The sequence below is a fragment of the Lupinus angustifolius genome, chromosome LG15, assembly GCF_001865875.1.
Source record: "Lupinus angustifolius cultivar Tanjil chromosome LG15, LupAngTanjil_v1.0, whole genome shotgun sequence".
NCBI classification, from domain to species: domain Eukaryota; kingdom Viridiplantae; phylum Streptophyta; class Magnoliopsida; order Fabales; family Fabaceae; genus Lupinus; species Lupinus angustifolius.
Genome location: NC_032023.1, coordinates 20,884,222 through 20,911,961, shown reverse-complemented (window position 1 = coordinate 20,911,961; position 27,740 = coordinate 20,884,222). Strand labels below are relative to the sequence as shown.

The 27,740-nt window shown below is 33.1% G+C and overlaps 5 protein-coding genes across 6 annotated transcripts; 2 read left to right on the top strand and 3 right to left on the bottom strand.

Moving 5' to 3' along the window:
* Nucleotides 422–7,178, bottom strand: LOC109328357 (alpha-1,3-mannosyl-glycoprotein 2-beta-N-acetylglucosaminyltransferase). The gene is made up of 17 exons (XM_019561788.1): nucleotides 7,017–7,178; nucleotides 6,833–6,883; nucleotides 6,591–6,741; nucleotides 6,489–6,523; nucleotides 6,334–6,410; nucleotides 6,193–6,238; nucleotides 6,033–6,095; nucleotides 5,727–5,793; nucleotides 5,558–5,626; nucleotides 5,391–5,460; nucleotides 5,224–5,285; nucleotides 1,804–1,894; nucleotides 1,455–1,548; nucleotides 1,085–1,147; nucleotides 960–998; nucleotides 707–877; nucleotides 422–616 (listed from the first exon to the last, which is right to left on the bottom strand). Exons 1-17 carry the CDS (start codon nucleotides 7,086–7,088, stop codon nucleotides 503–505), a joined length of 1,335 nt encoding a protein of 444 aa, XP_019417333.1. The 5' UTR covers nucleotides 7,089–7,178; the 3' UTR covers nucleotides 422–502.
* LOC109328358 (sorcin-like) lies at nucleotides 8,060–12,067 on the bottom strand. 2 transcript variants are annotated; one of them, XM_019561789.1, is made up of 9 exons: nucleotides 11,915–12,067; nucleotides 11,746–11,804; nucleotides 11,599–11,639; nucleotides 11,444–11,504; nucleotides 10,583–10,619; nucleotides 10,271–10,327; nucleotides 9,112–9,188; nucleotides 8,903–8,979; nucleotides 8,060–8,331 (listed from the first exon to the last, which is right to left on the bottom strand). In XM_019561789.1, exons 1-9 carry the CDS (start codon nucleotides 12,050–12,052, stop codon nucleotides 8,312–8,314), a joined length of 567 nt encoding a protein of 188 aa, XP_019417334.1. In that variant the 5' UTR covers nucleotides 12,053–12,067; the 3' UTR covers nucleotides 8,060–8,311. The 2 variants fall into 2 exon arrangements, with proteins under 2 accessions (XP_019417334.1, XP_019417335.1); XM_019561790.1 differs by having other exon boundaries at nucleotides 8,903–8,976.
* On the bottom strand, nucleotides 15,484–16,201 carry LOC109328412 (sorcin-like). The gene is made up of 4 exons (XM_019561870.1): nucleotides 16,049–16,201; nucleotides 15,880–15,938; nucleotides 15,733–15,773; nucleotides 15,484–15,638 (listed from the first exon to the last, which is right to left on the bottom strand). Exons 1-4 carry the CDS (start codon nucleotides 16,184–16,186, stop codon nucleotides 15,499–15,501), a joined length of 378 nt encoding a protein of 125 aa, XP_019417415.1. The 5' UTR covers nucleotides 16,187–16,201; the 3' UTR covers nucleotides 15,484–15,498.
* Nucleotides 18,564–23,980, top strand: LOC109328411 (protein LAZ1-like). The gene is made up of 6 exons (XM_019561869.1): nucleotides 18,564–18,645; nucleotides 18,794–19,395; nucleotides 19,490–19,578; nucleotides 21,487–21,748; nucleotides 22,511–22,759; nucleotides 23,299–23,980. Exons 2-6 carry the CDS (start codon nucleotides 18,877–18,879, stop codon nucleotides 23,656–23,658), a joined length of 1,479 nt encoding a protein of 492 aa, XP_019417414.1. The 5' UTR covers nucleotides 18,564–18,645; nucleotides 18,794–18,876; the 3' UTR covers nucleotides 23,659–23,980.
* Nucleotides 24,551–25,996, top strand: LOC109328409 (uncharacterized protein ycf39). The gene is made up of 3 exons (XM_019561865.1): nucleotides 24,551–25,138; nucleotides 25,229–25,561; nucleotides 25,653–25,996. The coding sequence occupies exons 1-3, from the start codon at nucleotides 24,566–24,568 to the stop codon at nucleotides 25,827–25,829; spliced, it is 1,083 nt and encodes a 360-aa protein (XP_019417410.1). The 5' UTR covers nucleotides 24,551–24,565; the 3' UTR covers nucleotides 25,830–25,996.

Below are 27,740 nucleotides of genomic sequence, written 5' to 3'. Positions count from 1 at the left end.
TCCTAAAAGATACAAATAACATTGTGTCTTTTATCATGGGGAAGTGCAATTCTACATTCCAGAAAAAAAATCCCATCCCCATGTGCAAGAAGCACAAATCTCGGTCAATACCATTAACAAAAAAAAGGAAAAGTATAAATGACTGTCTCAAATGGTCAAACTATTACGGTCTCACTCATGGTCTCAACCAAATCATCACTATTATTGATATATAATAATAATAATATAAGTATATAACATTAAATGGATTTATTCTAAATCAACAGTAGAGATGTGATTCGGATCTAGGACATCAACACACCATAGACAAAATTTCAAACATGTCCGTAGGATACATTACATAGGATGGTACACCATAATTTGTTAAAACATTCTGAGCACAAGATTGATCTCTTTAACCAATGGATTTGACAAGTATTCATATTGTAAGTCATTTTAAGCTAAAGATCAATTACTCAGCAACACCTCTGTATAGATAGCTGAAAACTAGTGTTATTAAGCATTAAAAATCTTTAATCTGAAGCTGCTTCAAAGATTCTGGACCAACAAGGAAAATGCGCTTTGTTTGATATCTGAAAACAACTACACCCTTATAGGCTGCCCTGGGCACACCATCCTGGAAGTGAAAAATGCAACCAAAAAAATTTAAGGCAACGTGCTAAAGATAGACTGGCTTTTAAGTTAAGAACAAAATTGGTTGAATTACCTTCCACTCTTCAAATATGCCAAATTGGTGAGCAATGTTTTCAAAATCTGACTGATCTTTATACTTAATACGCATATCACCATCTATATTATATGCCTTGGCAACCATGTCTGCTCCATAAACAGGTTTAGCTTTGTCGACAATGTTGGCAAAGTGCATGGTATATTTGTCCTGAAAAGAGCAACAACAAAAATTCACAAACCACAACAGCCTTTACACACATTCGTGAAGAAACATAATACAATCATCTCACCTCCAGCAAATAGCTTAAGTCCAAGGACTTCCAATCAACCTTCCAACAATACAAGGTAATGTCACATCATTCTAATATAATAAACATATTTAAGACAACATCTTGTATAAAGCATGTATACCTACCTGGACCTCGTTCAACTTAATTGGCTCAAGATATTGCTTAAAAAACTGTCCCATGCTAGAACCCTGTAAAAATTACAAGAGTTTACAAGAGCATGAAAAAACCATGTACGCTACAAGGATTTAAGGAATGTAATTGATGTTTCTTTTTAATGCCGTTATACCAACAAGTACCTACTTCAGCTAGTTTAGAACAGAGTTGTCTAAAATGTTTACTACAACAAAATAAATTATAAATGTTTAAGCAGAAATCTTACAGTTATATTGAGACTCACCCTCTACTTAATGAAATAAAATTTCACAAGCTAATTCACTCTCACTGAGCACAGTGTAAGTAAAAGGTCTATCCTCAAAGTAAAATTAGCAAACTTACATGCTCACCGAAATTGTATGTTCTGCATACTTCTGGACGGATAAACTGCCGTCCTTTGTGATTCTCTTTTAATCTCAACCAGTCATCCCAGTAAGTGAAATTTTGTCAAAGAAAAGTTCTTATACATACAAATATTACTGAAATTAATCAAGGGAAAATCACAAATAAGGAACTCTTGTTAAAAACTCATTATAAGGAAATAATATTAACATTTGACTAGGCTATTTTGTACAATATAGTAGCTTAAATAACCACCTCAATGGTTATTACTGTGTTCCTGTTTTGAAATCCTAACAAGGGACAAATATGACAGACACAAAAAGAATAATTAATGAAATATTAAGGATATGCCTTTGGCCATTTTGGTGACAGTTCATTCCATGTAGGTCTAGCCAGCATCCATCCTAGTCCAGGAAAGAAGTCTGAGCGATGAAGTTCATCTGCAGATTAGATTGAAAAGACATCAAGATGGCAGTTGTGATGTTCCCGAATATCACAATATTTTCAAGAAAATAAACAGTATTTTCAATACATTATACCTTCTAATACAGCTTAGCAGAAGTAAAATAGATGATGAAATTCGTTTCTACACCTGTAAGAAATCTTGGGATGTATTTTGATAAACTTAAACAAATTTGCATTGAAATTCAATATTTATTAAGTGTTGAAATGAGTTAAAAAAATTATGAGCATGGCAGGCAAACCCTACAGGCTGCTACCCCAATAGGCCAGCAAGAAACATGAAGAGGGTCATACCACCGCAGTTGAAAAATTGCATTCCCTTCAAATAACACACTGTATACCATCCTCAGCTTTCCTCACTTTAGATGAAAAATTAAAATTAAAATCTCAAAGCATTTGCTTTAATTGTTTGGGAGAGTATAATTGATATATTGTACACGCAGCCTTTATCACATATTCATGAAAGAAAATATTAAGACAACCTTATCAAGTATTTGCTTTGATAGCAAAATCGTTTCTGAAAAGCCAAAGCATTCACAAATGGGTTCATTGATAATATGCCACTGAACATCCTTAGGAGTCCAAGCAATTTGCTTTAGGAATCAAGCATTTATGTCATTAGGTAGGATCGGCTGCATGAATCAAATAATGCCATAATACTCTATCATAAATTATGTCCACTAACAAAGCATTGATTTCTAAGTCTTTCTTAATTGTTTCGCCTATAGTTTTTTGCATCCATCTTCCTCTAAGACTTGGACTAACCTCCATTTGATCTGCTCCTAATGAGGACTTCTACCAATCTCATCTCACATGTCTAAACCACCTAAGGCGTGATTCTACTATTTTCTACAATGGGAACTACTTCAACTTTCTCCCTGAAGCTTTATTTATAATCCTATCATGTCTAGTGTGTCCACTCATCTAACATAACATTCTGACTTCTGCCACATGAAGTTTATTCTCTTAATGATATTTTACCGTCCAACATTGAGTCTAGTATACGATTGCAGACCTTATAATCGTGCAATAAAACTTCCCTTTACGATTCAGTGTTTACTTTTTATCACATGTGACACTTAAAGCACTCCACCATTTCATCCAACTCACTTGAATCTTATGGTTCACATCTCCATCAATTTCCCTATCGTCTTGTATGATTGACCCAACATACCTAAATCTAGTGACTTGTGATATGATATGATCATCAATTTTTACCCATACAGTTAGCTTTGTCCGCCTCTTTCTAAACTTACACTTTGTATACTCCATTTTACTTCGAATTATAATGCTTCTAAAGTTTGTCTTTATATATATAACTTTCCATTTAATTCTTCACTCAAGTCTACCACTAAGACAATATCATCTACAAAAGACATGCATTGTGACACTGGATCTTGGATATGCTCAGTAAACATATTCAAGAGTCAAGACTACAGTAAACAAATAAGAGCTCAATGCTGACTTTTGGTGTAGTACTATAGAAATAGGAAAATCTTATGAGACCCCGTCTTATGTTCTAACACTGGTCTTGACCCTATCATACATGATCAAGTGGGCTAATCTCCCTGATCATGATAATACATGGGAGGATTATCAACTCATTCAGACCACTTTTCCAGACTTCCACCATGAGGACAAGGTGTTGCTCATCGGGAGAAGTATAGGTGGGCCTCAAGATTATGGGTTACCGTTTAAAGGTGTATCAGAGAAAGAAAAAGAAGGCTAAGGGCAATTTGGAAATTAAGGAGAATGAGTCTGTTATATTTGGCTTTAACAAAGTGAATATATGGCAACCACTGAATGGTGAAAATAATTCTACAATCATGAGGGGCATAAATAAGAAAAGAATGGAAGGGACAAGGGGAGGGAGGCAATATTGGGTAATTGGGGAGTCAATTTGATAGGGCAGAGAGGATTCTATCCCTCTGATTTTCTCTCTTTTTCCTTTCCGTTGTTTCTTTTGCTGTCTTAGTGAACATGTTATGCTTCTTCTACTAAAATCAATTGGAATAAGAGCTTGATTCTCAATTTTGTCCTCATATTAATTTCTAGTACAAATCAAATCCTATCATGTTCTCACATCGGTCTTGATCCCATCATACATATCCTTGATTGCTGAATGTCGGCAATTTGAACACCTTTCTTCTCTAGAGCTTTCAAAAAAAATCTTTCTAGACACCTTATCATACGCCTTCTCCAAATTAACGAAGAGCGTGCGTAAGTCCATTTGGTTCCTTCGGTATCTCTTCATCAATAGTCGTAGCAAGTATACATCCTTTACGGTCAACCTCCCCGGCGTAAAACCAAATTGTTTTTCAGTGATATTCGTCTCTTGTCTCAACTTCTACTTAATTAATCTCACATAGCTTCATGGTATAGCTCCCGAGCTTAATCCCCCTATAGTAGTTTGCACAATTTTGTATGTCGCACTTGTTCTTATAAATAGATATTAAAAAATTTCTCTTTCACTCGTCTCATGTCTCCTTTAACTCATGATCTCATTATATAACTTTGTTAGCCATCTAATACCATACTCTCCTCAAACTTTCCATACCTCAATAGGTATAACCCATCATATGTTGTATAACTTTCCATTCTCTTAGTACCTAGAGATTTGTATAACCCATCGTACGTTTTATCTTAGCTACAATAAATTTTCTCAACTTTCAGTATTTTTACAAAATGGCAATTGATTTATAGCATTCCCTTTTCATCTTAATCTTTTATTGGACACTTTTGTCTCACCATCATTATTATTTACCCTTTCGTCCAGAGCCTCTAGATTCGTCTAATATCTCATTTGTTATCTTCTTAATTCATTTGGCCATCTCCTCCCACATATCATTAGTACTTCATTATGCCTCCTAAAACCCTTCGAATGAAGCCCCCACATTCCTCATCCTTCAATTTCTACCATTTAATTCTCGAGACTCTATATTGTCCTTTTCTCTCCACTCTACTCTTAACCCTTACATTTATAACCAAAACTTTATGTTTTGTCGTCATGCTCTCTCCAAGTATGACTTTACAATCCAAGCAAAACTTTCTATTTGATTTCCTTATAAGAAAGAAATCAATTTGAGAGCATGCAACCCTACTCTTATATGTGATAAGATACTCCTCCCACTTATTAAAATATGTATTGGTTATTGTAAAACTTTGCCCTCTTTCCACCTGTCAAACCCTCTAAAACTAATCAAAGGAGATTACTTATGTAGTTAGAAGTAATTTTGAAGACCAATTTTCCATGTGCATCAGTGGGTATTACAATGAAGTATAGAGACAATCAATTGAACAAACTTACATGGATCGTGCACAAATTGCTTTTGTCCATTGTCATTCCATGAGGAAACAGCCATAATGGACCTAGAATAGATAATGCTAACTGATAAAAACATATCTAGACGTCTTTCATTGTATAATGAATCAGAAGTAAATAAATTTGTCATTCAACTCATCTTAAAGACATACTTATCCTTGTCAAGGAGAGCTGCTGTAGCTTCAAAATAGTCGAAGAAATCAGGTGCTATTTCCATGTCATCTGAGATTGAATAAAAAAATCTTATCAGCCTCCATATATTGTGACCAACATAAAAGACAAAATATACACATGTTGAAATGAAAGTAGCCCATTTCACCTTCAAGAATGATTACTCGGGTAAAGTTATACTTGTAGAATAGTTGATCTAGAGCCCACTTATAATGACCTGATAAAGGCACATTGTAAACAATGAATTATAAACTCTGGTGGGAAACAAAAAAAGCAGAAACAAGAGAAAAACAATAAAGCATGAAGTAAACTCATACTTGCAATCTTGTAGTAAGCAATTAACTCCCCTGGCCTTTCAGTTTGAACTGGTTTTAAATCCAAGTGCTGCATTAAACTATTATTATTACATAGAGGAATCCCTAGTGTTTTTTGATTGTCCAATTCAGGCTGACAAAATAGTGTTGGAGAGGAATTGTCTCTTTTGGCTTGCACACTAATCTTTTACGGCAATCATCATAATTACAGCTGACTTCAATTAGCATATGTGCTAAAGTATGCACAAAAGACAGGTAATTGGCCATTTCAAGGAAAACTGGAAAAGAATAAAAATAAATTATATATACCTGGATATAAGATAATTGGTCATAGCTCAGTGCCTTGCTTTTAACATCAGGATTTGATCCATCCTGAATAATAATAAAAAGGACCAGATCAGCTGTTTGCATTTGCAAAATAATGACAACAGAAACTGGTGCAAGGCAGAAGACAAGAAGTATATAATACCTGAGATACAAATAGAGGAAATCGTGAAGAAATGGGCCTTTGGTATCTAAAGAACAGATAGATGGATCCATGAGTCAGGTGGTAATATAAGGAGTTGTGTAATAAAGTATAAAGGAAGGGTAAAGAAAATATGTTGCATACTTTAATACAGAATTAATAGTCCTCTCAAGGTAATCAGCACGATTACATGCCATGATGACAACAGCTGCAACTGGAACCTAAAAAAATGAACATGGATTGGAGAATGATTCGGTAAACAAAGTCAAGAAAGAGAGAGTGACAAGTGTGAGGTCAACCTGCACTTTGTCGATCAGCCTCTGTAGGTCTTTTCCTGAATTATAGAATAGAATTGTGAATGGATGAATGAATGAATGAATATCATAAAAAAGGAGACATACTTCGATGATGTTGAAGGAGAGACTTGATTTGTCCACATTCTTGGTCACGGCGAGTAGTCTCTTCTTCGAGAGAGACAATACGTCCTTGTTGTAAGCTAATCTGATCGATGAGAGAACGCATTTGACTTGTACAATGGTTTTCAGCTTCAATCTGTGAAACAAACAAAGAATAAATTTATAAAATAATAATAATATGAATAAGATGAGAAGTGATTGAAAAAGAGTGGAGTTGCTTCACTTACAGCAGCGGCAAGACGATCAGCATATTGTGATTGAGTTGCGAATAGCCTCATCTGATCAAACAAAACACACACTCACAGTAAACATCACTAATCTAATTCGTCAATTGTTTATTTCTTTGGGAAATAAATAAATAAATAGATTATTTAATATAGATGAACAAGAAGTCAAACAAAAGATATGGACCTGGATGTAGATGAAGACGGCTGCTGCAATCAACAGAAGGAACCGAAAATCACAAAATGCTACTTTCGCCATTTTCAAATTCACAGATTCATTTCTCTCTTCAAAACTCAACCCCAGTCATATATTTTTATTTTTATAATATAAAATGCACACTTTGCATCAACTAACTATGTTACCACTTAATTACATTTCCCTATTTAAAACGCCATAGTCATAAACGTTCTGTGCTTGTTTCACGTGAATTATTACGTTTTTAATTTTATTTTTACAATTATAATTTTAAATATCGGGTTATTTGCAATTTTGAAGCCATTTTGAGGCAAAAAGAATCCATTTGAACCATATATGAAAATAATTTATGAATTAGTTTAAAAAATATCAAAATGGTGAGATCAATGTACAAAAAAAGCTATTATTTTTAAAGAGTTTTAAACTTAGTTACACTCAATTTTAATTATTCATTTTTTCTTTTATCTCTCATAACTTATTTCACTCACTTCTATAATCCATTAGATTTAAGAAATAAAGAGTATAAACATATATATATATATATAGAGGATGGAATTGTGTATACTCAAATTAAGTTATATTAGTTACACTCAATTTCAACCATTTATTTTCTTAAATCTAACGCACAAAATGGATGAATGTAATTAGTTATTTAATATTTTTATTTTTCTCTCTCATTATTTATTGCACTTATTCATTACATATAATTATATATTATTGTTTATTTCTCATTGATAATTACATTTTTAAATAAAAAATATTCTTATATTACATTATTTTACCCAATCACATTTAAATTTGATATTCTGAAACAAGAGAGAGGTTTGTCTTCCTTTTTCCTTCTCTTCCTTTCCCTTTCTAACCTTTTGATCTTTCTCCCTCTTTTTCTCTCGTAACTCTCAAACAAAGCTCTCAAACAAATCCCTTAGGGAATTACATCAAAAGAAATCAACATCATATCAAGACACATTCAAGAGTGTGCTTTAGGTGAACTTAATATTTATTGGAACCACAGCCTCTTTGCATAAGTGAGCTTCTCTTAATGTTTTACATTGCGATAAAAGGTTGTGAAATTTGCAGAGGGATTGCAATTTACATAAAATTTGTATCTAGCTAATAAACAATCTTACAGTATGTTACAAACAAAAGGCAATTAGTAAACCTCAATATGTTTTCAACTTATACATCACAAGTTCACAACTTTAACTCTCTTTAAGAATGTATTTGGCATATTTTACAAAGTTCAGCATTCATGAATCATCTTCACAAGCTGTCAGATAGTCAAATCATATTCTGCAATTGGCAGCTGAACAGGAAGTAAAAAGAAGAGAGAATATAAATTAACACGTTGAGTTACTGTATTAGCAATCTACCAAACCAAATGAAAACCAAAATGGACTACATATCTATAAGGAAAATAGCTAGAGTAAACAACAGTTGACAAAATACTAGAGCGGTGACTAATGCAGTAATTTCCACTTCTGCCCAACAAAACTCCAACCAGCTGCAATAGGTTCCTTTCTAAAAAGAAAAATAGAACATGTGGCTATTTGTGCTATTCTGTGTCATAAGAGTGCACCATGAGACAATGAGCTGGGATTTGGTTCAAATCCCGCGGCTGAAACAAAGTGTCAAGGGCTGGACTATTAAACTCCCCCCCTCGCAACAGAATAGTTAATAAAAAATACTATGGGTCATTCCTACATTATTTTGAAGTGGCACACACTAATGAATTGGATGGATAAAAAGAAAATAAGAACAAATGTTTGTTTTTGTGGGATCCAAACTAGCACCAAGCTGGAAATTAGTTAGGTAATTAACCCTGTTGAATCATTTAACATTGGATAATTATAAAAGGTTGCTAGATGTGTACTTACTACAATAGACAAACTGGTTCAGATCAAGAGTAACTCTGCCTTGTTTTGCTGTATCAAATGAATTAAACAGATTCCTGCTAGAAATAATAAAATATCTTTATTATACTATTAAAATGAATAGTAAAATGGAAGGTAAATACTAGGCCAACAAAATGGGGCCCCTGAAAGAAAAATGATACTTTCCAGGATTGTGTCAAGTGTGAACGTACCGAGCTGATTGTAAGAATATACAGAGTGATATGAAGTCGTCCAGCCGAAACTTCCCGTTTTTACTTTGGTCAAAGCTCTAAGAAGAATCAAAGAGAATTATGTTAGCATGGTCTTCTCTAGTTGCAATTTTGTAAGGATAGATGGCTGATAAAACTTTACTCTAGGTGGAGAAATGAAACAGAAAAAAGGGAGACCCAATACACGAGGCTCCCACCTAGTAGGGTTTGGGAAGGGTAGATGTATGCAGTCTTATTCTCACAACCGAAGAGGTTGTTTCCCAGGGGAATGATGAAGCAGTGAAAAATAAATTCAAATGTCAACACATATCCATTATCAGTTTCTCCACCATAACACCACCAAAATATCTTTAAGAAGTTGTCATTCTGAGAAGGGCAATTCTATATACACCCATTGCATTTCTAGAGAGACCCATATTTTATAATCTTTGGTCATAAACTTATAAAGTGCCCTTTTAATTTAACTCTCCCATCCCAGACTACCAGCTTTAATTCCCTTCCAATCTCACACACCCAAACCCTAACCCTCGTTCACAAAGCCAAACAAACCTCAGAGACGCCATTCACAAATGACTTGCAAATTTCAGAAATAGGACCTGCAACTTTGAGAAATCAGACCTGCAACTTATTCAATCATCCTTCCACCCACCCCAAGTTGCTCCATCTCATCACTGTAATTTTTGGAAAAAAAAATTGATAGGCCATCATAAATTTATTCGGATAAGCTATCAGAAACTTATTTGGGTAAGCTATCAGAAATTTTTCCAGATGGTCTCTCCGAAATGTACATCAGATCCAGAAAAACAGCCATCGACGAACAACTGAACAAGGGAGATGGATGACATATACTAACTGTGTGATTGCTCTGCATCTCTACGTTTGGGTGTGAGGGTTTTGTGTGTAGAATTTTAGGAATACAGTGGATGTGAGATGGTTATGTACTTATGTGAGGCATGGTAAAAGGATTGGGTAAAAGGGTTGGGTGTAAGGGTAATCTAGGGAGTTAAGGTGAAAAGAATTTAAAGACAGATGACTCTAGAATTTCATGTGTGTTATTAGAATCCCCCTTCTAAGAAATGAAAAAACGCACAACTTCTCCGGCATAAATTTGGTTCACATGTAAACTGTGAAAATATATTACCTCACATACAGAGTAGAAAGCAGGAGAATCCAGCATAAAACCAATTTTCACTGATGCCTGAAAACAAATATAGGGATTCGTCAAGATTAGTTATAAAGAGAACATTATACAATACAAGTAGATTTACATAAACTCTCGTAAATGCTTTTCTTATATCATGGAAAAGACAGAGCAAAGAGACCACTGTAATAACTAAAAAGAAACTTAATGTTTAGTTAGTGCAGCATAGGGAGTAATTTTAAGAACTATAATAAGTTCACGAGGGTAGTGACAGCAAGTAGACAGAATAATAAATCATTCTAAAAAATATACCTCATACACATCATCAGGCAGAAGAAAACCACGACCCCTGCATGTTTGAACCCAACAAGTGTTACAACTGAACCATTCCCGATGGGAAATCCAACAAAGAAGATGTTGCATGCATGATATTGATATAAGGGTTCAATATGCAGTATACGTTAGAGTAGAGGGACATAGGTTCATTATGCAGTATATGGGTCGTGTCAATTACTTGGACTCTTTTTGAGGATAGTTGAACACCATAAGGTAATTGTTGGCTTAATCATATAGCAGCTATAAATATAATCATTCCAAAAAAGTTAAAAGTCAACTTTATACATATAATTTATGTAAAAAGAATACAAGCCTTTACCTTATCCACTAAATAAAGTATTGTAACTCTTTCATTGTTTCAATCAAAACTTACAAGTTTCGCACTTGAAAATCCTGATGATTTACATGTAGGATTTATAGCCCATAAATATATATGATATGGAATAATATCTGAGTAATGTTTTGTACTGGGATAAACTATTACCGTTTTAGGAAAAAAAACTTACAATAATTGATTATACTTGTGAAACAATATGTTAAAAGTGAGTCCAATTAATGAATTTTGACACAATATAGATCCATCCCAAGTAGAAGGGGTCGACATATATAGTGCAGAGTGGGTATTTAGACTTGTAAAATTAAAATAACTACTCTACTGATGCCCTGGGGGTGAGTTTATGAACCTTGATTGATATTAGTATAATTATTATTAGTGAATCACAGTAGAGAGTGCTAAATACATAAAATGTGAGAGTAAATTATTGTCTGTCATGAAACTGCACAATCAATCTTAATGGAGCCTGCAGAAGTAAATAAAAAGAAGAGAAGGTATAATACCTCTCTAAATCAGAAAATGTATGTTGAAGCTTAAGAAGGAAGTTGTTGAGAGCAAGAAATTCTGAGAGGGGGAAAAGAAAATAATAATGTGAAGACGAAGAAGAAAATAATAATGTCAGATAATGAGTGTAGAGTGTAGACAGAGAGAGTTATACCTTCAAAGCTCATAGTACCATTCCTGTCAAAGTCATACATCCTGCAATAATAATAATAATAATAATAATAATAATAAATAAATAAATAAAAGGAAACATAGATACATGCGTGAAATAGAGAAGTGCAAGTACTGCAACCTACCCTACCTGATCATCTGCTGAACAACTGAGAGAGGAAATTCGAGGTTCCCCACTGCTAGAGCTCTCTGATCATCAATGAAAACGATTATTAATTATTTATATTTCTAATCAATTCGAATTCGATTTGGAATTGGAATAGGAGTGAGTAAGTAATAATCACAGAAATACAATTCACCTTGAGTTGGAGCGCTGTTATGCTTCCTGTCTTGTCTGAGTCAACTCGCTCGAACCATCCCCGTAGTCTTGCCTTGTTCTTATTCTCCATCTCCATCTCCATTTTCATTTCATCCATTCTCTCATTCTCAATTCCCATCAATCCATCTAAATCTATAATAATAACAATAACAAACTACAACAGCTCATAACGCCGTCGTTTTGTTTTAAATTAAACCTATAAATTGTTTTTTTATAGTTTTGTTGTACCTCCAATTGTAAACTCAATAACAATATAATTGTGAATGTTCCTTAACAGTTTTAAGGTTCTTCTTTTATATTAAAAATTAATTAAATAAGTAAGGAATTAATCATTTCAATGAAATAAAATAAAAAGTGTAAGTAATATTAATCAATTTTAAAAGCTCATATATTTGGTGAGTAATAAGTAAACTTAAATATTTTATGAGTAATAAACTCTCATGGATTGTGTTAAAGATGGAAAGAAAGGAAATGTTAGGACTTCATGAGGAAGTCAACCCAAAAAACTAGTCTCATAGCTTTAAATATACATTAAGTTTGTTATTTTTCTCAATGTATGACTCCTAACATTGTCGTCACCTTTAAGGTTGACGTCCATGACGACTTTCACTCTATCGACACTCACCCGAGCTTCACTCATCTATCAGTATTTGGTGATGTACCTTAATCCAGTCTATTGGTAGCCTTTTCCGCGATACAATTCTCAATGAAAAACATCAATTGTTAGGACTTTCATAAGGAGAACTCAACACAAAAGACTAGTATATTATGTGAGAGAACATCATAGCTTAAGTACTATATTGAGTTTGGGACTCATGAACACTTTAACCCTTACATTATAAAATTGAGATTGTCAAACATTTTTCTTAAATATGACATTTTATTCATCATATTTTGGCTTTAAAATAAACTAGCATAGATATCCATGCAATGCATGGGAAGGAAAGTATTTATAGTTTAAAACTTTATAAAGAAAATTAATTTACATGAGATAAAAATATTTGTATATGGTATAAATAGGAAGAATGAAAAGTGTTATATATGCATAAATAAAAGAAATATATAGTTAAAAATAGAATAAAAAACAAACTTGTTTTTAATATTATATTACCCAAAGATTATGTAGAAATTTAACATGATTTAGTGAACTCAAATATGAACTAGTTTAAGCATTTTATGATATAAGCAAAAATTAGTATAATAATAATATAATAATTACTCAAATAATAATTTTTAACAAAATAAATATAATCTACATATAAAGTCAAATAAAATGAAATTAATAAATCTTAAAAAAGATAACGTTTGTTTTATAGAACGAAACTTGTTGATAGGTACAGACATGTATAGAGATGGCAGGATCATCCGACCCGTTTTGCCCGTATCAACAAATGCTCGCAAAAATTTAAGTAGGTGCGGACTTGACTGTATTGTCTTAACCAACAAAACTCAGTGTTCTATTTGTCTTAAGACGGGCTAACAGGCATACGGACTGCCCACAAACATTGTTCAATAATTAAAAAAATAAAAAAGTCCATATAATAAACAAACAAAAATAGTAAATAAAATAGTTGAAGATAAAAAGATTAATAAAAACTTTGATATTTTATATGTAGTTGGAAAAATCACATTAAATTATAATTTTTGAGGCATTAGAAATCGTTACATCATATTTTTTTGAAACTTTCTTACTTTTCCTTTAAATTATGCTTGGGGGACGCCTACATTGCCTAGTTGAAATGATCGTTGGCTTGGCGGGCAAACAGACAAAACGAAACAGACAAATCGGCGAAATTTGTATGTTTTATCCACAAAAAAGTGTGGACTATGTAGGCGTGGCCGCAAGCATTGTCCGTTTTGCCATCTATAGTCACACATACCTTAAAAGAAATTAGTTTTTTACCAAACATTTATTATATACACAAAAAAAGTTAGAATGATAAAATAATAACGACTTAAAAAATAATTAACATGATAAATATAAACTATTTATAAATTCAAATAAAGTAAAAGGAAGATAATTTAATCAAAATATACTCTAACATATAAAGATTTGAAATTTGAAATGATATTAAGAAGGCATTATTTCATTATTTGTGATAAAAGAAGAGAGAAAGATGTATATATTGATAATGTAAGAGTTTTTTACATTATTATTATATAATTCACAATTTATTTTTAATTATTATTACCTTTTAAAAAAATTCAAATAAATAATATACTAACTATGTATACATCTTTACACTATTAATATATAAATTTAACAATCATAAAATAAAGTCTTTCTAATATTGGTAAAGTTTTTTTCATTGACTGTTCAATCAAATGATACATGATACTGATACACTGACTGCTGTGTATAAATATTTAGATAGTGAGTTGGTAGATATTACAATTTATAATAACTATTAAATTATTATTAATTAATTTCTTGGTGCGTGTAATTATTATTATTATTATTTGTTATTATTGCGTAATGTAATAAAATAAAAAAGAAAGTAAAAAAGAGACGGGGAAGAAGGAGGAGGAAGATTGCGAAAAGGAAAAGAAGGGTTTCCCCGTTGAGACCAGAGAAGGGTTTACCTCCCGCCCTTATTTTATTTTATTTTCAAATCCAATTCTCCAATCAATCTATGCTTATTACTACTATTCAATCTATCTATGTGTCTATCTATCTATCTATCTATCTATCTATCTATCTATCTATCTATCTATCTATCTATCTATCTATCTATCTATCTATCTATCTATCTATCTATCTATCTATCTATCTATCTATCTATCTATCTATCTATCTATCTATCTATCTATCTATCTCCCTGCATGTTTGAACCCAACAAGTGTTACAACTGAACCATTCCCGATGGGAAATCCAACAAAGAAGATGTTGCATGCATGATATTGATATAAGGGTTCAATATGCAGTATACGTTAGAGTAGAGGGACATAGGTTCATTATGCAGTATATGGGTCGTGTCAATTACTTGGACTCTTTTTGAGGATAGTTGAACACCATAAGGTAATTGTTGGCTTAATCATATAGCAGCTATAAATATAATCATTCCAAAAAAGTTAAAAGTCAACTTTATACATATAATTTATGTAAAAAGAATACAAGCCTTTACCTTATCCACTAAATAAAGTATTGTAACTCTTTCATTGTTTCAATCAAAACTTACAAGTTTCGCACTTGAAAATCCTGATGATTTACATGTAGGATTTATAGCCCATAAATATATATGATATGGAATAATATCTGAGTAATGTTTTGTACTGGGATAAACTATTACCGTTTTAGGAAAAAAAACTTACAATAATTGATTATACTTGTGAAACAATATGTTAAAAGTGAGTCCAATTAATGAATTTTGACACAATATAGATCCATCCCAAGTAGAAGGGGTCGACATATATAGTGCAGAGTGGGTATTTAGACTTGTAAAATTAAAATAACTACTCTACTGATGCCCTGGGGGTGAGTTTATGAACCTTGATTGATATTAGTATAATTATTATTAGTGAATCACAGTAGAGAGTGCTAAATACATAAAATGTGAGAGTAAATTATTGTCTGTCATGAAACTGCACAATCAATCTTAATGGAGCCTGCAGAAGTAAATAAAAAGAAGAGAAGGTATAATACCTCTCTAAATCAGAAAATGTATGTTGAAGCTTAAGAAGGAAGTTGTTGAGAGCAAGAAATTCTGAGAGGGGGAAAAGAAAATAATAATGTGAAGACGAAGAAGAAAATAATAATGTCAGATAATGAGTGTAGAGTGTAGACAGAGAGAGTTATACCTTCAAAGCTCATAGTACCATTCCTGTCAAAGTCATACATCCTGCAATAATAATAATAATAATAATAATAATAATAAATAAATAAATAAAAGGAAACATAGATACATGCGTGAAATAGAGAAGTGCAAGTACTGCAACCTACCCTACCTGATCATCTGCTGAACAACTGAGAGAGGAAATTCGAGGTTCCCCACTGCTAGAGCTCTCTGATCATCAATGAAAACGATTATTAATTATTTATATTTCTAATCAATTCGAATTCGATTTGGAATTGGAATAGGAGTGAGTAAGTAATAATCACAGAAATACAATTCACCTTGAGTTGGAGCGCTGTTATGCTTCCTGTCTTGTCTGAGTCAACTCGCTCGAACCATCCCCGTAGTCTTGCCTTGTTCTTATTCTCCATCTCCATCTCCATTTTCATTTCATCCATTCTCTCATTCTCAATTCCCATCAATCCATCTAAATCTATAATAATAACAATAACAAACTACAACAGCTCATAACGCCGTCGTTTTGTTTTAAATTAAACCTATAAATTGTTTTTTTATAGTTTTGTTGTACCTCCAATTGTAAACTCAATAACAATATAATTGTGAATGTTCCTTAACAGTTTTAAGGTTCTTCTTTTATATTAAAAATTAATTAAATAAGTAAGGAATTAATCATTTCAATGAAATAAAATAAAAAGTGTAAGTAATATTAATCAATTTTAAAAGCTCATATATTTGGTGAGTAATAAGTAAACTTAAATATTTTATGAGTAATAAACTCTCATGGATTGTGTTAAAGATGGAAAGAAAGGAAATGTTAGGACTTCATGAGGAAGTCAACCCAAAAAACTAGTCTCATAGCTTTAAATATACATTAAGTTTGTTATTTTTCTCAATGTATGACTCCTAACATTGTCGTCACCTTTAAGGTTGACGTCCATGACGACTTTCACTCTATCGACACTCACCCGAGCTTCACTCATCTATCAGTATTTGGTGATGTACCTTAATCCAGTCTATTGGTAGCCTTTTCCGCGATACAATTCTCAATGAAAAACATCAATTGTTAGGACTTTCATAAGGAGAACTCAACACAAAAGACTAGTATATTATGTGAGAGAACATCATAGCTTAAGTACTATATTGAGTTTGGGACTCATGAACACTTTAACCCTTACATTATAAAATTGAGATTGTCAAACATTTTTCTTAAATATGACATTTTATTCATCATATTTTGGCTTTAAAATAAACTAGCATAGATATCCATGCAATGCATGGGAAGGAAAGTATTTATAGTTTAAAACTTTATAAAGAAAATTAATTTACATGAGATAAAAATATTTGTATATGGTATAAATAGGAAGAATGAAAAGTGTTATATATGCATAAATAAAAGAAATATATAGTTAAAAATAGAATAAAAAACAAACTTGTTTTTAATATTATATTACCCAAAGATTATGTAGAAATTTAACATGATTTAGTGAACTCAAATATGAACTAGTTTAAGCATTTTATGATATAAGCAAAAATTAGTATAATAATAATATAATAATTACTCAAATAATAATTTTTAACAAAATAAATATAATCTACATATAAAGTCAAATAAAATGAAATTAATAAATCTTAAAAAAGATAACGTTTGTTTTATAGAACGAAACTTGTTGATAGGTACAGACATGTATAGAGATGGCAGGATCATCCGACCCGTTTTGCCCGTATCAACAAATGCTCGCAAAAATTTAAGTAGGTGCGGACTTGACTGTATTGTCTTAACCAACAAAACTCAGTGTTCTATTTGTCTTAAGACGGGCTAACAGGCATACGGACTGCCCACAAACATTGTTCAATAATTAAAAAAATAAAAAAGTCCATATAATAAACAAACAAAAATAGTAAATAAAATAGTTGAAGATAAAAAGATTAATAAAAACTTTGATATTTTATATGTAGTTGGAAAAATCACATTAAATTATAATTTTTGAGGCATTAGAAATCGTTACATCATATTTTTTTGAAACTTTCTTACTTTTCCTTTAAATTATGCTTGGGGGACGCCTACATTGCCTAGTTGAAATGATCGTTGGCTTGGCGGGCAAACAGACAAAACGAAACAGACAAATCGGCGAAATTTGTATGTTTTATCCACAAAAAAGTGTGGACTATGTAGGCGTGGCCGCAAGCATTGTCCGTTTTGCCATCTATAGTCACACATACCTTAAAAGAAATTAGTTTTTTACCAAACATTTATTATATACACAAAAAAAGTTAGAATGATAAAATAATAACGACTTAAAAAATAATTAACATGATAAATATAAACTATTTATAAATTCAAATAAAGTAAAAGGAAGATAATTTAATCAAAATATACTCTAACATATAAAGATTTGAAATTTGAAATGATATTAAGAAGGCATTATTTCATTATTTGTGATAAAAGAAGAGAGAAAGATGTATATATTGATAATGTAAGAGTTTTTTACATTATTATTATATAATTCACAATTTATTTTTAATTATTATTACCTTTTAAAAAAATTCAAATAAATAATATACTAACTATGTATACATCTTTACACTATTAATATATAAATTTAACAATCATAAAATAAAGTCTTTCTAATATTGGTAAAGTTTTTTTCATTGACTGTTCAATCAAATGATACATGATACTGATACACTGACTGCTGTGTATAAATATTTAGATAGTGAGTTGGTAGATATTACAATTTATAATAACTATTAAATTATTATTAATTAATTTCTTGGTGCGTGTAATTATTATTATTATTATTTGTTATTATTGCGTAATGTAATAAAATAAAAAAGAAAGTAAAAAAGAGACGGGGAAGAAGGAGGAGGAAGATTGCGAAAAGGAAAAGAAGGGTTTCCCCGTTGAGACCAGAGAAGGGTTTACCTCCCGCCCTTATTTTATTTTATTTTCAAATCCAATTCTCCAATCAATCTATGCTTATTACTACTATTCAATCTATCTATGTGTCTATCTATCTATCTATCTATCTATCTATCTGTGATATGTTTTGATTAACTTTGTACAGGTGCGTGCGTGAAGTGGGTGATCTCAAGTTCTGAACAAGTTGTAATGAATTTACTATGCTGATTCATTTATATATTGAATGAAATGAAAATGAAAATGAAGTTGTTGAAGAACGTGATGATGGAATACTCACCTCCTACATGGGCAACTTTAATTGGTGTTGTATTTCTTCTCCTCACAGTTACTCTATCTATGTATCTATTGTTTGATCACCTCTCCGCTTACAAGAACCCTGAGGAGCAAAAGTTCCTAATTGGTGTTGTCCTTATGGTTCCCTGCTATTCTGTTGAATCTTTTGTTTCATTGGTCAATCCATCTATCAGTGTTGTTTGTGAGATTCTCAGAGATTGTTATGAATCCTTTGCCATGTATTGCTTTGGTAGATACCTTGTTGCATGTCTTGGTGGCGAGGATAGGACCATTGAATTCATGGAAAGAGAAGGCCGATCTGTTATCAAAGCTCCCCTCCTTCAACATCATCATCATCATTCCTCTCATAACAAGGGCACTGTCATCCATCCTTTTCCTATGAACTGCTTCTTCAAACCATGGAAACTTGGTCACGCCTTCTACCAAGTTGTCAAATTCGGTATTGTTCAATATGTATGTATTCTATGCTTCTCCACCCTCACCTTTAACTCCTTTTCTTTTCCCATCTTCATTCATTAATTCATTCAATCTCTCCAATCCATTATAGATGATAATAAAGTCTTTGACTGCTATTACCGCCGTCATCCTTGAAGCCTTTGGAGTCTACTGTGAAGGAGAATTTAAATTGGGATGTGGGTAAGAAAAATACTTGACATTGATGTTGAAGAATTGTTCTTTTTCTGTTATCAAATTACGTAAACATGTTCACTTTCCTATCTCCTTTTGATCATTGTTGTTTTCTCACCTTTTACTTATTCCTTACACATAGAATATATAACTTTTTTCTTTATCTACACAAGCATCCATATATGTAAGATGTATTCTTTTGAACCACACTTTCTTTCTTGATCTACCGTAATGGATGGCTTCAACATCTCTGTTATATTTTGTAGTTATGTACTTGTTCCAAGTACCTTGATTCCACGTTTTTTCCTTTTTAACTTGCCATTTTCTATTTGAGCCTAAGAGGAACACTTCTTGACTTTTCTGTCCTCCAGTGTCTAAGGAATTATGGCAGTTACTAAACTGCTTCAGTTTCTCATAAATATAAACAGATAAATGAGAGAGTATATAGAATTCTTGATTGGAAAGGGTTAATATTGGTCTTTGAGGTAGCTGATCAGGTTACTTTTCTTTTACTTGTGTGGTTGTGCCACCTCAAGTTCGTCTCTAGGAATTTCAAAGGCACTAATATTGTGCTGGTGTATGTGAGAATGCCAACAAAAGTAGTCAACAACTTAGTTGACGGTGGGGTATTTTCTACTAGAGAAATGCTAAATCCACTTAAAAGTTAAAATGTCTGCCTGATACCCATTCTAATTACTCGAGGAAGAAAGAGAAGATTAAAATTGAAGTTTTTGAAGCTCTCAAAAGCATTAATTGCACATGTTTTTTGTCCTTTCTTATCTCCTAAAGCAATTAGGAACATGGTATCCAGAATCTCATGAAATGCGATTTGACTTCATGTGGTTTGATGTGGCTCATCAACCTAGTGATTCAAATTACATGAAGAATTGCTGAGTTGTGCAGGCAAAATCTGAATCGTGATTTAGATGTGAACTGTGTGATCCTCTCACTGTTGGCCATTCTGCATGCCATTGCTCCTATTTTCTGTCCATTCCCTAGAACCCTCTAGCAAGGCTTTTCCGCCTACCCCTGGCTGTCATAAATGGCTTCCTGCAGACAAAGTGTCATAGAGAAGGGAATAGGTGAGAGGAAAACGAAAAGGCAGACATAGAATGCAAAATAACATTAGGCTCAAAAAAGTAAAAAACACAACAATTTAGAGCTGCTGCTCGCTAATTAAAACATACAGCTTTACGTTCTATCTAATGCTCAGGACCTGATAAGAGTTCCTTACTTGAGTAGATGCAAATAATTAAATATTAATACCAGTATTTTCTTACACAGCTGGAAAAAAAATTAACATCGGTCTTTTAACATGAACTTATTAAATTGTTTGTTTAGAGTCTACTAATATGTTATTTAAATTTCAGACGTTATTATTTAAATGCCCATAATATTTTATTATGTGAAAATATATTTTGTTTTATTTTAAAAATTGATCATGAATCTTAATATTCATGACACATTTCGATTCACGATTACAAAAAGGGTTTTTCAATTTGCAATTTAATTCTTGATTTGATAGCCATGATTAGGAGAATTAGTACTCTAATAGTCTAATTTTTGAACTAGAACTTTTTATGAGATGCTATTAATTATGTGTGCATATTACTGATGCTGTTGTGGGTCACTTGCACGTAGTGGTGTTGAGTCGATTATATTTTTTTTTTCTGGATTTGGTTCAACGGTAAGGTTACTTGCCTTATACTAAAAGGTCATGGGTTCAAATCCTGAAAACAACCTCTTCTCTTGTGAGGGTAAGATTGTGTATATCTACCCTCCATAGACCCCCACTAGGTGGGAGTCTCATGCACTAGGTCACCCTTTTTTTGTAGTTAGATTCCATGTGTGGTATATTCACATCAGAGAAATTCTGGAGTTATGTCTGACTATATAAGCTATTTGCTACATTTGTAGGTATCCCTATTTGGCAGTGGTTCTGAACTTCAGTCAGTCATGGGCATTGTACTGCCTTGTTCAATTTTATACTGTTACAAAGGAGGAATTGGCACATATAAAGCCGTTGGCCAAATTTTTGACATTTAAATCAATTGTCTTCCTCACTTGGTGGCAAGGGGTGGCAATCGCTCTCCTATACACCTTTGGGTTGTTTAAAAGTTCCATCGCACAAGGTTTGCAATTTAAGTCAAGTGTCCAAGATTTCATCATTTGCATTGAGGTAGATGTCCTTCACTGGAGTTAAGCTTGCCTCTTTGCATTGCAATTACTTTGGGACCTGCAACAGCATTTTTATTTAGTGTCCTGTCTAGCTATTATATCATACAATTGACTGACTGTTGTAAGGAAACTTTTCATGCAACCATAATTGACTCAAGGGCCTTCACTCTTTTGATTTGTGAACATGATCTGCAAAACAAATTTTCTCCTTTGATCATCATATTGGATTCTTGATGGGAAGTTAAAATGGTACAGTTTCGAGAATGTGAATTTCTCAGATGATTTCTGACAACTCATTGCTAACTGATCCATCTAATGACCTTAGGTTCATGCCCTGATTATCTTTATTCTGCACTATTATAAAGTCACCAAGCTTTAATATAATACGATTGTTTTTTGGTGGAACTAGGTATTTGTTGCAGCCCCAATTTACAAATGCTGATATCATGTGTATTGATCATTAAATCATTTTATTGATCTTAAATAATTATTTCAGGCAATCCAATGCCATAGGATGAATATGCTAGAAAGTTCAGCAGTTCATATTTTATAACTTTGTGATACTCTGTTGCATTTTGCATTTATGTTTTGTCAACACTGAAACTCTCAGATTTCTATTCACTGATTCTTGAACTTGTACTGAACTGTTTTGGATCCATAAGTACTTGTTCGACCCTTGTATCTTCATGTGTTACATTTTTATGACTGCTCTAGATAAGGGAAAGAATAAAGTTTAACAGCACTTTGTATTCATCCAGCACAGATGGGCATTGCTTCCATAGTTCACCTGTATGTGTTTCCAGCAAAGCCTTATGAGCTAATGGGAGACCATCATCCTGGAAGTGTTTCAGTTCTTGGAGATTATTCTGCTGACTGCCCTCTTGACCCTGAAGAGATTAGGGACAGTGAGCGACCCACAAAACTGCGTCTTCCTACACCTGATGTGGATTCCAAGAGTGGGATGACAATTAGAGAGAGTGTTCGTGATGTCGTTATTGGTGGTGGCGGATATGTAAGTTTCCTCAAGTGTGCTAATAATACAAGTTTGTCTTATTTCCTGGGCACATGGTGCTAATCAGCACTTGCTAAATCGATGGTTGCTCATAAATGATTATCTTTTCAAATTATTTTAAGGGAATTGGATAAAACCTTTTTGATAGATACCCAATGACCTAAGAGTGCCTACATTAGGAAGAAGATATTTAAACAGCAGGGGATTAAATCTCCATGTAAGCATGACTAGTTATTTAAACCTGCTTTTAAGACCAACTACTTATTTGTCTGCCAATTTTCAGTTATTGAGTTGAAAAGGAAGATGGGGGGTTAGGTGCAGTTATGTGGAATAATATGTATATGTATTTTTGTTCCCTATACCTTTTACTTATTTATTTTCTAAACATGCCAATAAAATAAGGAGTAATTAGGAATCTTTATAACAATGATAGATTGAAAAGTATGCATAGTTATACTTTTTAGTATTATAAGCATCATCTTGTATGCATTTGTTATGAATCTCAAGGGCCTCCTTTTTACCCTGTTATAACATTTCAGATTGTGAATGACGTGAAGTTCACGGTCCATCAAGCAGTGGAGCCTGTAGAAAAGGGGATCACTAGGTTCAACGAAAAATTACACAGAATCTCCGAAAACATTAAGAAGCATGACAAAGATGGAAGAAGAACAAAGGATGATAGTTCCATCGGGTCGCCATCACCTGCAAGGAGGGTGATTCGGGGAATTGACGATCCCCTCTTGAATGGGAGTGTCAGCGATAGTGGGATATTGAGGGGGAAGACAAAGAAACACAGTAGAAAATCTGGATATACAAGTGGAGAAAGTGGAGAAAGCAGTAGTGATCTTAGCTATGGAGACTATCAAATTAGGGGCCGTAGGTGGGTTACCAAAGAGTAGCCAATACTTTAGTGGACAGCTTATGGTGATATGGCAAAAATGCTAGGTTGATTCATGTACCCAGCAGTGCTGAGCTGTAATGTATTTTATGGGAGGAATTATTTGTTATGTGCTCAAGCATCTAGTTCATTTTTTTTACTGTAAATAATCTATCATCAGATGAAACTGTGAGATGTTCCTTTGCCATTACTATAATGACTCTTCTGTATTTTTATTGACAATTGGTGGTGGATATATAAGTATCTCAAAGTATATTTGTACATTTGTACTCATGATTCTTAAAGTTGGTGAATATGTATAAGAATTTCCTATATCAACTATCCATCTCCCTCACACGTTTCCACTTGCCAAAGAACCAATGGCCTTCCCTAACTTTTTTTTAATGTGGTAGGAACCCTAGAAGAAAAGAATAAAGATCTTCTATACCATTTTTGTGTAACCCTGTTAGGATTTTGAGAAATATGTATCAAATAAAAAGTAAGTTAATTTATTAAGTTAACATTGTTATATCAGATGAGATTTGATTGGTTGGAGATAGAAAAATATAATTATTGTGAGATAAATGATTTCTTTTTTCAGAATAAAGAAGTGACCTTTTGATTTCCTATGAGTTATTCTTATAAACTAATCCATTTATATAATATATGATTGTTTTGGGGTACAAACATGTTTAGTATATGATTTTGTTGTTTTAAAAATGATATATAATATTTAATTTGATTAGTAGAATATGAAATATTTGATATTTTTGAATTATTGTTATGAAAAGGGATGAGTGGATGAGGAGATGATAACTGATCCTACGTGGCGGGATGATGATCACAAGGTGAGTGGAGTTGTTGTTGTTCAGTAATCTTGTTGTGTTGTTTTTGTTGTTCTTTTCCCTTTTTGTCTCTGCAAATTGGAAATGGGGCTGATGAGGTTACCAACGGCGGTGACTACTCTTTCTCCTCTTTGTGCTCCTCTTTCTCGTCGTCGGAATGTTTCATCTTCATCAATGAGATGCAGATGCCAGGTTGGGAACCCTGTAAGGGGAACAAGCATACTAGTGGTTGGAGGGACAGGTACCCTTGGAAGACAGATAGTAAGGCGTGGGCTTGACGAAGGGTACGACGTGAGGTGTCTGGTGAGGCCTCGACCTGCTCCAGCTGACTTCCTTCGTGACTGGGGTGCCACTGTAGTCAACGCTGACCTCACCAAACCTGAATCAATACCTGCTACTTTGGTTGGGATTCATACTATCATTGATTGTGCCACTGGTCGCCCTGAAGAACCCATCAACACTGTTGACTGGCAAGGTAAAGTTGCTCTCATTCAATGTGCCAAAGCTATGGGCATTCAGAATTATGTCTTCTATTCCATTCATAACTGTGATAAACATCCTGAGGTTCCTCTCATGGAGATCAAGTATTGTACTGAGAAATTCCTCCGTGACTCTGGAATCAATCATTTCGTCATCCGCTTATGTGGTTTCATGCAGGTAAGTACTATTATTATCTCACTCATTCATTCATTCATTCATTAATTAATTAACAATTCTTACTATTACTATAATTGCATTGCATTGCAGGGCCTTATTGGCCAGTATGCGGTTCCTATCCTGGAAGAGAAGTCAGTCTGGGGAACAGATGCCCCAACCCGAATTGCTTACATGGATACTCAGGATATAGCTCGATTGACATTCATAGCGTTACGGAATGAGAATATAATAAATGGAAAAGTGCTTACATTTGCTGGGCCTCGTGCTTGGACAACCCAAGAGGTCATCACATTGTGTGAGAGACTTGCAGGCCAAGATGCTAATGTCACCACTGTTCCTGTCTCCATTCTAAGACTCACCCGTCAGTTGACTCGCTTTTTTGAATGGACTAATGATGTTGCTGATCGTTTGGCTTTTTCTGAGGTCCTACTTACTACTTACTCTCTTTTATAACATATCAATGAATTCATGAATCATATGTCAACACTAATAGTAATAATGCCAAAATATGCAGGTCCTTACCAGCGACACTGTTTTTTCTGTTCCAATGGCAGAGACATATAATCTTCTGGGTGTCGATTCAAAAGATATTGTTACTCTAGAGAAGTATTTGCAGGACTATTTCACTAACATATTGAAGAAATTAAAGGATCTCAAAGCCCAGTCAAAGCAAACTGATATTTACTTCTGAAACATGAATTTGTAACTCACAACAGACGAGGTGATGTTCTACCTACAGACAAATTCCGGTTCATTTGAAAGAGCACTCATATATCAATTCACATTGCAAACTATTATTTACCGTCATTAATTTTGTACTCAGTTCCTTATTAATTGTATGATATAAACATAGATCAATGTATTAATATACTTAACTCAAAATTTCTTTTTGTTTTTTATATTTACCTTTTAATAGTACTTCATTGATTATGATAATAATATTGTTATTATCTGGGTATTCATATATAACTAGCATATTGACCCTGCTATGGCTATTTGGACATGTCGTCCAGCCTCTTGATGGAAGCTAAATGTTGATGTTGAATGTTTTATGGCTGATGTTGAAGTATATAACTAGCATATTGATGTGTGCATTGTTGTTACTAGACTGCAATCTTGATCCTCTAATTGATCTTCAAGCATCATCTCAGGGTGGTGAGAAATCCAAGAAGGTTGTCATTGACGAGCATGCGATCGCTGTACCAGAAAAGATGCCTTCTGGTAAGAAGAAAGATATAAAAAAGGTAATACTAAAGTGGCTAAGGATGTTGTTGATGATTATGTGATGGTTGATGATGATAATGGTGGTAATAATGATAATGTAGCTGAAGTTGTTTTTGCTGGGAAGAAAAAGGGTAAATCGAAAAAGCGTGGCAGGAGAAATTTGGTGCATCGAGTTTAGATTTGCTTGGTAAAGAAGGTGGTGGTGGTTGAGAAAAAATCGGAGGAGGATGAACTACTTGTGGTTAATTATTTGGGTAAGAAGAAGCCCTCCAATAACCAAAGAAAGGTGGTGGTGGTGGTTTGTTCACTGCCTCTGAGTTTGATGCTATTGGCGGTGGCAATGATGGTGAAGTGGTGGAGAATTCTTTGGATGAGAGTGATGATGTTAATGAACCCGTTATTGCTTTTACTGGGAAGAAGTCTTCAAAAGAAGCAATAAGGTTGGTTGTGTTTTTGGCAGCTGGTATTGGTGGGATTGATGATGGACAGTATTCAAGGAATGAGAAGGAAGATGATGATGATGAAGACATAAGACCAATAACTTTCTCAGGTAAGAAAAAAAGTCATCAAAATGTTCTAAGAAGGCCTTTTATTCACTTGAGGTTAATGTTTCTGTATCTGAGGCTAATGAAATTGGCTATGAGGAAGAATGGAAGATGTTTCTTTAGTTGCATTTTCTAGTAGAAAAGAACTCTACTAAGAAGAAAAGCAGTGGTGATACTGAAATGTGAAAGATGAAATTGGGTCTCAGTGAAAGTGTAGATGTTGTTGAGCCTGAGCAACCTTGTCTTGGAATTAGTACTACAAGTGCTGACAACAACAGTGTCAAGAAAAGGTCACTGAAACATCAAAAAATAAGAATGAGAAGAGTGGAAAGTATATTTTAAGAAAATTAACATAAAATTTCTCCAATATTACTTTTTATGAGTTTGGCTCTATGGTAAGGATAATTCTACATTCATCTATTTTCTTCAAGCTCGTGAGAGCCTTGTGCCCTCCCTATTTATTGATGTAGCTTGGCTCAATTAGGTATATTAAAATTTGAAATTTACAAGCATCAAAATAATAATTCAAATATTAGTTGAAAAATAGTTTGTATCACATTCAAGTGGAGTTTTGAGTAGGACAATTATTATGGAATTGAGTTGGGGCATACTCTATTCATTTTTATATTAAATATAAATACGTACACAATAAATACATTATATACTATCTATTTGTATTTTTCTTTTTCTGAAAAATGAATGACGATTAAAATGAATGACAGAAGATAGGCAAAAATGTATAAACTCATACACATACATTTTTCTCTAAAATTATATGTTACAAATCTTAAAGATAGTGGTTTCCAATATAAATTTTTTATTTCTTAAATACT